We start from the raw sequence: 12,967 nt of genomic DNA on the forward strand, positions 1-12,967 counted from the left end.
GTGTCTTGGTCGTCCCTCTCACCACAGTGTCTTGGTCGTCCCTCTCACCACAGTGTCCTGGTCGTCCCTCTCACCACAGTGTCTTGGTCGTCCCTCTCACCACAGTGTCCTGGTCGTCCCTCTCACCACAGTGTCTTGGTCGTCCCTCTCACCACAGTGTCCTGGTCGTCCCTCTCACCACAGTGTCCTGGTCGTCCCTCTCACCACAGTGTCTTGGTCGTCCCTCTCACCACAGTGTCTTGGTCGTCCCTCTCACCACAGTGTCCTGGTCGTCCCTCTCACCACAGTGTCTTGGTCGTCCCTCTCACCACAGTGTCCTGGTCGTCCCTCTCACCACAGTGTCCTGGTCGTCCCTCTCACCACAGTGTCCTGGTCGTCCCTCTCACCACAGTGTCTTGGTCGTCCCTCTCACCACAGTGTCTTGGTCGTCCCTCTCACCACAGTGTCCTGGTCGTCCCTCTCACCACAGTGTCCTGGTCGTCCCTCTCACCACAGTGTCTTGGTCGTCCCTCTCACCACAGTGTCCTGGTCGTCCCTCTCACCACAGTGTCTTGGTCGTCCCTCTCACCACAGTGTCCTGGTCGTCCCTCTCACCACAGTGTCTTGGTCGTCCCTCTCACCACAGTGTCCTGGTCGTCCCTCTCACCACAGTGTCTTGGTCGTCCCTCTCACCACAGTGTCCTGGTCGTCCCTCTCACCACAGTGTCCTGGTCGTCCCTCTCACCACAGTGTCCTGGTCGTCCCTCTCACCACAGTGTCTTGGTCGTCCCTCTCACCACAGTGTCCTGGTCGTCCCTCTCACCACAGTGTCTTGGTCGTCCCTCTCACCACAGTGTCCTGGTCGTCCCTCTCACCACAGTGTCCTGGTCGTCCCTCTCACCACAGTGTCCTGGTCGTCCCTCTCACCACAGTGTCTTGGTCGTCCCTCTCACCACAGTGTCTTGGTCGTCCCTCTCACCACAGTGTCCTGGTCGTCCCTCTCACCACAGTGTCCTGGTCGTCCCTCTCACCACAGTGTCCTGGTCGTCCCTCTCACCACAGTGTCCTGGTCGTCCCTCTCACCACAGTGTCCTGGTCGTCCCTCTCACCACAGTGTCCTGGTCGTCCCTCTCACCACAGTGTCCTGGTCGTCCCTCTCACCACAGTGTCCTGGTCGTCCCTCTCACCACAGTGTCCTGGTCGTCCCTCTCACCACAGTGTCTTGGTCGTCCCTCTCACCACAGTGTCCTGGTCGTCCCTCTCACCACAGTGTCCTGGTCGTCCCTCTCACCACAGTGTCCTGGTCGTCCCTCTCACCACAGTGTCCTGGTCGTCCCTCTCACCACAGTGTCCTGGTCGTCCCTCTCACCACAGTGTCCTGGTCGTCCCTCTCACCACAGTGTCTTGGTCGTCCCTCTCACCACAGTGTCCTGGTCGTCCCTCTCACCACAGTGTCCTGGTCGTCCCTCTCACCACAGTGTCCTGGTCGTCCCTCTCACCACAGTGTCCTGGTCGTCCCTCTCACCACAGTGTCCTGGTCGTCCCTCTCACCACAGTGTCCTGGTCGTCCCTCTCACCACAGTGTCCTGGTCGTCCCTCTCACCACAGTGTCTTGGTCGTCCCTCTCACCACAGTGTCCTGGTCGTCCCTCTCACCACAGTGTCCTGGTCGTCCCTCTCACCACAGTGTCCTGGTCGTCCCTCTCACCACAGTGTCCTGGTCGTCCCTCTCACCACAGTGTCTTGGTCGTCCCTCTCACCACAGTGTCTTGGTCGTCCCTCTCACCACAGTGTCCTGGTCGTCCCTCTCACCACAGTGTCCTGGTCGTCCCTCTCACCACAGTGTCCTGGTCGTCCCTCTCACCACAGTGTCCTGGTCGTCCCTCTCACCACAGTGTCTTGGTCGTCCCTCTCACCACAGTGTCCTGGTCGTCCCTCTCACCACAGTGTCCTGGTCGTCCCTCTCACCACAGTGTCCTGGTCGTCCCTCTCACCACAGTGTCCTGGTCGTCCCTCTCACCACAGTGTCCTGGTCGTCCCTCTCACCACAGTGTCCTGGTCGTCCCTCTCACCACAGTGTCCTGGTCGTCCCTCTCACCACAGTGTCCTGGTCGTCCCTCTCACCACAGTGTCCTGGTCGTCCCTCTCACCACAGTGTCTTGGTCGTCCCTCTCACCACAGTGTCCTGGTCGTCCCTCTCACCACAGTGTCCTGGTCGTCCCTCTCACCACAGTGTCCTGGTCGTCCCTCTCACCACAGTGTCCTGGTCGTCCCTCTCACCACAGTGTCCTGGTCGTCCCTCTCACCACAGTGTCCTGGTCGTCCCTCTCACCACAGTGTCTTGGTCGTCCCTCTCACCACAGTGTCCTGGTCGTCCCTCTCACCACAGTGTCCTGGTCGTCCCTCTCACCACAGTGTCCTGGTCGTCCCTCTCACCACAGTGTCTTGGTCGTCCCTCTCACCACAGTGTCCTGGTCGTCCCTCTCACCACAGTGTCTTGGTCGTCCCTCTCACCACAGTGTCTTGGTCGTCCCTCTCACCACAGTGTCTTGGTCGTCCCTCTCACCACAGTGTCTTGGTCGTCCCTCTCACCACAGTGTCCTGGTCGTCCCTCTCACCACAGTGTCCTGGTCGTCCCTCTCACCACAGTGTCCTGGTCGTCCCTCTCACCACAGTGTCCTGGTCGTCCCTCTCACCACAGTGTCTTGGTCGTCCCTCTCACCACAGTGTCCTGGTCGTCCCTCTCACCACAGTGTCCTGGTCGTCCCTCTCACCACAGTGTCCTGGTCGTCCCTCTCACCACAGTGTCCTGGTCGTCCCTCTCACCACAGTGTCCTGGTCGTCCCTCTCACCACAGTGTCCTGGTCGTCCCTCTCACCACAGTGTCCTGGTCGTCCCTCTCACCACAGTGTCCTGGTCGTCCCTCTCACCACAGTGTCCTGGTCGTCCCTCTCACCACAGTGTCCTGGTCGTCCCTCTCACCACAGTGTCCTGGTCGTCCCTCTCACCACAGTGTCCTGGTCGTCCCTCTCACCACAGTGTCCTGGTCGTCCCTCTCACCACAGTGTCCTGGTCGTCCCTCTCACCACAGTGTCCTGGTCGTCCCTCTCACCACAGTGTCCTGGTCGTCCCTCTCACCACAGTGTCTTGGTCGTCCCTCTCACCACAGTGTCCTGGTCGTCCCTCTCACCACAGTGTCCTGGTCGTCCCTCTCACCACAGTGTCTTGGTCGTCCCTCTCACCACAGTGTCCTGGTCGTCCCTCTCACCACAGTGTCCTGGTCGTCCCTCTCACCACAGTGTCCTGGTCGTCCCTCTCACCACAGTGTCTTGGTCGTCCCTCTCACCACAGTGTCTTGGTCGTCCCTCTCAACAGAGTGTCCTGGTCGTCCCTCTCACCCCAGCGTCTTAGACGTCCCTCTCACCACAGTGTCCTGGTCGTCCCTTTTGCGACACACACTTGGTCGTTCTTCTCACCACAGTTTCCTGGTCGTCCCTCTCACCCCAGCGTCTTAGTCGTCCCTCTCACCACAGTGTCCTGGTCGTCCCTCTCACCCCAGTGTCTTAGTCGTCCCTCTCACCACAGTGGCCTGGTCGTCCCTCTCACTGCAGTGTTCTGGGCTTCCATTTCCTTGTAGTGTCTTAGTCGTCCCTCCCACCACAGTGTGAAGGCCGTCCCTCCCGCCATACCATCCTGGTCTTTTCTCTTAACACGACTGTTTGTGTGGCTGAACCCCTCATCACCAGTGTTGTGTGGTTAATCCCCTCACCACAAGTGTTGTGTGGTTAAACCTCTCACCACTAAGGTGTATAGCTTTCCCTTCCCCTCACCACACTGCTGTATAGTCCTCCTCTCACCACTATACATGGACCTTATTCCTTTCCACTGTTTTCCAAGTTTTCTTTGGATTATTATTATTATTACATTTTCTTTACTTACCTTTCTGAGCTTCTTGCAAACTTGGAGACACTTGTCTGATTAATTTCATTATCATTCTTTCAGTATTAGTTATATGTAGTACACCAACCTTATCACCTTATCATTTTCAGTTGTGATAGCCTTGCCTGCCGTTATCATACCAATCCCCTTCTGTTCATATTTGCCTTCATTGTCTCCTGTATGTTCCTTGATGCATGACACTATGCTTTTGTCAACTTCTCTTCCTCAGTCTGCACATGAGATCAGATCTCGTTAATCGTAGTAGCCGAATCTAAAACTCTTACCAGCTCTTCTTATCATAAAGCATCTTGGCCTTTAGACAGTAGTGTGAGCTTATGAAGTGCCAGTGTTAAGGCAGAGTGGATGTTATGTCTCCTTCCTGTACCTTGTGTTATCTGAGACGAAGATTTTTGAAGTAACTAGAAAATTCATGACAGATTTTTGCCTTAAAATGTACCTAATGCCTTTTTTAAACTTTACAATAGATATTTTTCTGAAAGACAATTTTTACCAGTTTATTGAACATAATGTTGCTTGCCATTTTCCATTTTCTAAGCATTGAAAGATAATATCTGCTTAACACCTTATCTAACAAAGTATTAGTGTAATGTTTGTTTGTCTTTGTGTGTATCTAGTGATAAACAGACTGTAGGCTTGACATTGATAATATCACTTACTTCAGGACCATATATGAGTTAACCTGTACCTACTTCAGTTAGTTCAGATTTTCAGTCATAGTTAATTAACTTTGTAATTTTCTTCTAAGAATCATAATTTTCATTATCTTCTCTTCATTAAGTTTTTTGCACACTTGATGTATACGTTACCAGGTTATGTAGTTATTTTAAACATGATTTCATAGCTCTGTATTGCTTTCACCTCACCTCCCTCCTACAACACTACTCCCTCTGGGTCCTCAGCACTGGAGCCCAGCCTCCAATCACACACAAGCTCAACCTTAAGTGCATTTCCACCTTCCAATGAAGCCACTAACGGCCCACATCACCACAGGAGCCCACCTCACTGTCTGCTCTTCCACTTATTGGAGACGCAGCTTTTAAGTGAATCCCTCTCCCCTCTGGATCGTGCTCTTCTTCAGGAAATCTAATTCCCTTATAAAGTCCTACCTCCACTGGAGCCTCGATCCCTCCCTTAATGAAACTTGACTCTAATCTAAAGCCCCAGCTAAACGTACTGGAACCCACCACACCTTCACTGAAGCCTTGCATCCATTAAAGGCCTCTGTTCACAGGGTTCCCTTAATGCATTCTCATCCCCAGATAAACTCCCTAACTCTACAGGAGCCCAAGCCTTTTCTGGAGCTCCACCGTTCTCTGGAAACCCGTCCAGTACAGAAGGCTCATTTATTTCACTGAACAAACTGTTATTAGACCCCTTGGTTCCTGTCCTCAACTTTGTAATGGCTCATCATCCTGGCTCGATTTCTATTTCTAGATGGAAAAACACATCTGTATGAGTACCAGTCCTAATTAAATCCCAGCTCCATCACGTCCCCCATTCTCAATGTTCAGTAGACCTCCAACACAACTGGAACCCTCATTTAGTTCATCCCTATTTCCCTGAAGCCCCACTTCATCTTAAACTCCCCCTAACCCATGACTCAAGCCCCATTTCCATTTTACCCTACTCACTAAAGCACCACCACTCCAGTTAGACCCCCCTCACGAGCACATGACACAGGACCTATTTGTAACTAACCAATATTTTCACTCAACTCTCCTGTGTCCTGTCCTCTCCGGCCACCGATAGTCTCGTCCCCAGACCTTCGCTCGAGTGAGTATCTTAACCCTGTATATATATATATATATATATATATATATATATATATATATATATATATATATATATATATATACATACTTCTGTCTGTATAAATGCACCTCCATCCTGAAGGTATAGTATTACTTCCATTACTACGACATTTTCTTCAGGTATAACCTGTCGTGTATTAGTACATTATCTTACAGGTCCATCTCTCTTCATAATACCATTACTCTGCTTGCCTGACTTTTATTATAATAATACATAGGATGCAGGCACAACTCTATATATATTAATGCATCTCACTCTAGTGATACAACTAAAAATTGTACCATCATCCTGCAGGTACAAATTTTGACATTTATCTACCAAGATCCTGCAACTCTAACATCGCATTTCCACACAGCATCACCTGTAACTCTAAGCCTTTTCGTATTCATACATTATGATCATGTATGTGTACGTAACTCCCCTTCTATAATACATTATCTACCTGCATATGACACATTCACTCACCACAATGTCTTAGTCGTCCTTCTCACCACAGTGTCTTGGTCGTCCCTCTCACCACAGTGTCTTACGCGTCCCTCTCACCACAGTGTCCTGGTCGTCCCTCTTGCAACACACACTTGGTCGTCTTCTCACCACAGTTTCCTGGTCGTCCCTCTCACCCCAGCGTTTTAGTCGTCCCTCTCACCACAGTGGCCTGGTCGTCCCTCTCACTGCAGTGTTCTGGTCTTCCATTTCCTTGTAGTGTCTTAGTCGTCCCTCCCACCACAGTGTGTAGGCCGTCCCTCTCCCCATACCATCCTGGTATTTTCTCTTAACACGACTGTTTGTGTGGCTGAACCCCTCATCACCAGTGTTGTGTGGTTAATCCTCTCACCACAAGTGTTGTGTGGTTAAAGCACTCGCCACTAAGGTGTATAGCTTTCCCTTCCCCTCACCACACTGCTGTACAGTCCTCCTCTCACCACTATACATGGACCTTATTCCTTTCCACTGTTTTCCAAGTTTTCTTTGGATTATTATCATTATTACATTTTCTTCACTTACCTTTCTGAGCTTCTTGCAAACTTGGAGACACTTGTCTGATTAATTTCATTATCATTCTTTCAGTATTAGTTATATGTAGTACACCAACCTTATCACCTTATCATTTTCAGTTGTGATAGCCTTGCCTGCCGTTATCATACCAATCCCCTTCTGTTCATGTTTGCCTTCATTGTCTCCTGTATGTTGCTTGATGCATGACACTATGCTTTTGTCAACTTCTCTTCCTCAGTCTGCACATCAGATCAGATCTCGTTAATCGTTGTAGCCGAATCTAAAACTCTTACCAGCTCTTCTTATCATAAAGCATCTTGGCCTTTAGACAGTAGTGTGAGCTTATGAAGTGCCAGTGTTAAGGCAGAGTGGATGTTATGTCTCCTTCCTGTACCTTGTGTTATCTGAGACGAAGATTTTTGAAGTAACTAGAAAATTCATGACAGATTTTTGCCTTAAAATGTACCTAATGCCTTTTTTAAACTTTACAATAGACATTTTTCTTAAAGACAATTTTTGCCAGTTTATTGAACATAATGTTGCTTGCCATATTCCATTTTCTAAGCATTGAAAGATAATATCTGCTTAACACCTTATCTAACAAAGTATTAGTGTAATGGTTGTTTGTCTTTGTGTGTATCTAGTGATAAACAGACTGTAGGCTTGACAATGATAATATCACTTACTTCAGAACCATGTATGAGTTAATCTGTACCCACTTCAGTTAGTTCAGATTTTCAGTCATAGTTAATTAACTTTGTAATTTTCTTCTAAGAATCATAATTTTCATTATCTTCTCTTCATTAAGTTTTTTGCACACTTGATGTATACGTTACCAGGTTATGTAGTTATTTTAAACATGATTTTATAGCTCTGTATTGCTTTCACCTCACCTCCCTCCTACAACACTACTCCCTCTGGGTCCTCAGCACTGGAGCCCAGCCTCCAATCACACACAAGCTCAACCTTAAGTGCATTTCCACCTTCCAATGAAGCCACTAACGGCCCACATCACAACAGGAGCCCAGCTCACTGTCTGCTCTTCCACTTATTGGAGACGCAGCTTTTAAGTGAATCCTTCTCCCCTCTGGATCGTGCTCTTCTTCAGGAAATCTAATTCCCTTATAAAGTCCTACCTCCACTGGAGCCTCGATCCCTCCCTTAATGAAACTTGACTCTAATCTAAAGCCCCAGCTAAACGTACTGGAACCCACCACACCTTCACTGAAGCCTTGCATCCATTAAAGGCCTCTGTTCACAGGGTTCCCTTAATGCATTCTCATCCCCAGATAAACTCCCTAACTCTACAGGAGCCCACGCCTTTTCTGGAGCTCCACCGTTCTCTGGAAACCCGTCCAGTACAGAAGGCTCATTTATTTCACTGAACAAACTGTTATTAGACCCCTTGGTTCCTGTCCTCAACTTTGTAATGGCTCGTCATCCTGGCTCGATTTCTATTTCCAAATGGAGCAACACATCTGTATGAGTACCAGTCCTGATTAAATCCCAGCTCCATCACGTCCCCCATTCCTAGTGCAGTTTCATGTTCAGTGGACCCCCAACACAACTGGAACCCTCATTTAGTTCATCCCTATTTCCCTGAAGCCCCACTTCATCTTAACCTCCCCCTAACCCTTGACTCAAGCCCCATTTCCACTTCACCCTACTCACTAAAGCACCTCTGCAGTTAGACCCCCCTCACGAGCACATAACACAGGACCTATTTGTAACTAACCAATATTTTCACTCAACTCTCCTGTGTCCTGTCCTCTTCGGCTACCGATAGTCTCGCTCCCAGACCTTCGCCAGAGTGAGTATCTTAACCTTGTATATATATATATATATATATATATATATATATATATATATATATACTTCTGTCTGTATAAATGCACCTCCATCCTCATACTATAATATCTTGAACATTACTATGATACTCTCTTCATGTATAACCTTGTATGAGTACATGACCTTCCAGGTATATCATCTCTCGTCGTATTACTATTATCCTGCTTGTTGGACTTTTATATTAATTGCACATATACAGATATTACTCTTTATGTATTAATATATCATATCATTCTGCATATATCCATTTGTGATATCATTCTGAAGTGATGTGTTTCCTTCTGTTTCTTTTTCTCCACTATCAATCTGCAATTTTGAGTCTTCTTGTATTCATACATCATTATTGTGTTCATATATTGTTGCCATCACCATATAGGCATAACTCCTCATTGTGGTCATTATAATCCAGAATGAGGAACTCCTCTTATACTTGAATACAACCGAAGTAAAGTTCATCCTTAATGAGTGCATTTTTACTTGAGTCTACCTTATTCCTTATACCATTTTCCTACATAGAGACATCCTCTGTCAATCCTAAGTCTTCCTATGATATTTTTACTTTATAATCACACTTCCTCTTATAATATTATAACAAAATCCTGTGATTTTGATGTCAGCTATCATTCTATTTCTATTGTTTTGTGGTGTTGACACTTTTTCCTCACTTTTTATCTGTATCTCTGGTTATATCCACATATATCATCCAATAGTTTTGCATCAGCTTATCTTCGGTACATACTAATGCCTCCTATTATACAATGAGGTGTCAGCTGTAGGCATACATGATACTGAATAAATACACCATCATCCTGAACTCATACCATACATACACACACACACCTCATTCTTCTGAACCTGCTCTGTTTACATTCCACTGAGAATCTTGACAGAGCTGTTCTTCGTCAAGTCAAACACACACCTGCGTCCAAACGAACATATTCTGATTTGACTTCCTCCACGAATGAGCCTCGCTTGACTCTTGAACCAAAATATCTCCAAAAGCTTCAGTAATTCAGCCTCTCTCTCTCTCTCTCTCTCTCTCTCTCTCTCTCTCTCTCTCTCTCTCTCTCTCTCTCTCTCTCTCTCTCTCTCTCTCTCTCTCTCTCTCTCTCTCTCTCTTTGAGTAGGACAATTTCATCCATCAACTATGTTTTCCTTTACCGATAAACAAACTTTCTTGTAGTTATCAATTCTCTTATAGACACATTATCATTATTGTCATTATCGCTATTATTATCATTATCATTATCATTGTCATTATCATTATCATTATTACTATTATTGATATCATTATTATCATTATTATTATTATTATTATTATTATTATTATTATTATTACTATCATCATCAATATTATCATCATTATAATACTTAATCGCTGTTTCCCGCGTCAGCAAGGTAGCGCTAGGAAACATACGAAGACTGTAATTTTAATAGGTGAAAAAAACTTAGAAATTCAGTGATTTGTTTTCTAATGTTGCATTCAATTTTGGCAGAAAGAACAGAGACTTTATGAAAGCCTTTGAGACATGCTTTACACGATAAGCTATTAAAAAAATTATCAGTAATATAGTATAGGAGTCACATTATATTGGAACTGTATCAAATTATCATTAATTGTAATTTTAGAAATCTTATGTATGAAGTAAAAAGGAAAACACACGATTCGGGAATATGCTGGTAGCCGTGGAACACGAAGACATCCATATTATCACTACATACGTCTAATTCTAATTCAGTCTCTATGAAATCTAATTCTAACTCATATTTCTCTTCATTTACTGTAGCTTTGAGACAGGTGACTTGCATTTTGGAGTACTAGCGAGCAATAATGCCTCAAAGACGTATACCTTAGCACACGTATTCTGTAAAATCAACTTCTAATTTAAAAAAGAGACAGAAATCAGTCACTTTGAGCCTTAGATCTGACTGTAAGGTAGCAAAACCGAGTCGTGTAGGGTGGGAGGAGTACGGTAGTGAAGGAGAGACATATAGGAGTCAAGGATAATCTATTTTTGACTCTCTCTTCGATCTCCTTACAGTCTATCTCTGAGAAATCACCCTGAGGGGAAGTGTGAGGTAGAGGGGGTCGAACCGGAAACATACCTTACAATTCGTGCTTGTGTTTTTACTTTGATATGAATACATGCATCACTTCCTCAGCGTCCTAGCTTTTACTAGGAGCCTCCCTTTGCTAGGAATATTCATATATCCTCGTGGAGGTTAAACCCTGTACTGAACCTACGAATCTAAGTTGATTAAGTCATGTAGCGATCTCTCGTAAGTCGGTCTCCTAACCATATCTCCTTGTCTCCCAGTGGACTGCATGCGAGAGAGGAGAAATGGCTATGACCAAAACCCTCGATAAAGATAACTTTACACCATTTTATCCTCTCTTCTCCCCTCGCACCCTCCCCAAACAGGTGGATATGAGCCCAGGTTTGAACTACACCTTCCGCGTCCTAGCCTTCAACAGGGTGGGGATGTCGGGACCCAGTGTGGATACGTGGGAATGCGCGCCACCAGGCCTCTCCCCCGACCATGACCCGTATAATGTTACAGTCGTTGGGACAGCCCCAGGCACTATGCTCATCTCATGGCAGGTAAGGGAAAAGAGAGGCTTGGCTGTTCCACTTGTAACCCAGATGTCATGGTAGGTAATAGAACAGGGGGCTATCCTGTTCCACCTGTAGACCTTCATCTTATGGTAAGCAATAGAACAGAAGGTATTATGGTAGGTAATAAAACAGAGGGGACTTCTGTTCCACTTGTAACCCTCATCTCATGGCAGGTAATGGAAAGGAGAGGCCTGGCTGTTCCACTTGTAACCCAGATCTCATGGTAGGTAATAGAACAGAGGGTATTTCTGTTCCACTTCTAATCCTCATCTCATGGTAGGTACTAGAACAGAGGGGACTTCTGTTCCACTTGTAACCCTCAATTCATGGGAGGTAAAGGAAAGGAGAGGCTTGGCTGTTCCATTTGTAACCCAGATGTCATGGTAGGTAATAGAACAGAGGGGACTTCTGTTCCACTTGTAACCCTCATCTCATGGCAGGTAAAGGAAAGGAGAGGCTTGTCTGTTCCACTTGTAATCCAAATCTCATGGTAGGTAATAGAACAGAGGGTATTTCTGTTCCACCTGTAGACCCTCGTCTTATGGTAAGCAATAGAACAGAGGGTATTATGGTAGGTAATAGAACAGAGGGTATTTCTGTTCCACTTGTTACCCTATCTCATGGGAGGTAATAGAATAGAGGGCTTTTCTGTTCCACTTGTAACCCTCATCTCATGAGAGGTAATAGTACAGAGGGTAATAGAAGAGGAGTGTTTCTGTTCCACTTGTTACCCCATCTCATGGGAGGTAATAGAACAGAGGGCTTTTGTGTTCCACTTGTAACCCTCATCTTATGGGAGGTAATAGAACAGAGGGTATTTCTGTTCCACTTGTTACCCCATTTCATGGGAGGTTATAGAACAGAGGGTATTTCTTTTCCACTTGTTACCCTACCTCATGGGAGGTAATAGAATAGAGGGCTTTTCTGTTCCACTTGTAATCCTCATCTCATGGTAGGTAATAGAAGAGGGGTGTTTCTGTTCCACTTGTTACCCCATCTCATGGGAGGAATAGAACAGAGGGATTTTCTGTTCCACTTGTAATCCTCATCTCATGGGAGGCAATAGAACAGAAGGTATCATGGTAGGTAATAGAACAGTAGGCATTTCTGTTCCACTTATAACCCTCATCTCATGAGAGGTAACAGAACTGGAGGTTTTGATTCGTTTGTTCTGTAACCCTGACCGACCAAAGGTAAGTTCTATTTCCCACTTCTGAGTTGATAGTTCGACCACACCTCCTCCTCCTCCAAAACCAATATCTTTATGAAGTTAAGACAGGAATATGAGGGATCGAACCCCCACCCAAATCCCTGGACCTTAACGTTTTATGAGGGAGATGTTCTTCAGATAGTGGCACAGACATGTTCCTCAGATAGTGATACAAACATGTTCTTCAGATAGTGGCACAGACATGTTCTTCAGATAGTGATACAAACATGTTCTTCAGATAGTGGCACAGACATGTTCTTCAGATGATGGCACAGACATGATTTTCATATAGTGATACAGACATGTTCTTCAGATGGTGGCACAGACATGTTCTTCAGATAGTGGCAGGCATAGACATGTTCTTCAGATAGTGATACAGACATGAACATGTCCACGTTCACTTCAAGTATACAGTAACAAGAGATTATCAAGGTCCTCATTTTTATTTGATGGCACTCATAGATTGTACTCATGACCCTCACAAGTTGAAAGATTGATTTGTTTATTACACATGAGTCAGTAGGATTAAGACTCTCCAGCTTTCT

At 45.9% G+C, this 12,967-nt stretch overlaps 1 protein-coding gene across 1 annotated transcript in view; it reads left to right on the top strand.

Annotated features, from left to right (window-relative positions):
• LOC139764428 (uncharacterized) overlaps positions 1–12,967 on the top strand; it is a 203,067-nt gene that overhangs the window by 115,067 nt on the left and 75,033 nt on the right. Inside the window, exon 19 of the mRNA XM_071690980.1 lies at positions 11,018–11,197. Coding sequence (XP_071547081.1) covers positions 11,018–11,197 — 180 coding nt within the window. The remainder of the gene's footprint in view (positions 1–11,017; positions 11,198–12,967) is intronic.

This window comes from Panulirus ornatus, chromosome 50, assembly GCF_036320965.1.
Source record: "Panulirus ornatus isolate Po-2019 chromosome 50, ASM3632096v1, whole genome shotgun sequence".
In the NCBI taxonomy this organism is placed as follows: Eukaryota; Metazoa; Arthropoda; class Malacostraca; order Decapoda; family Palinuridae; genus Panulirus; species Panulirus ornatus.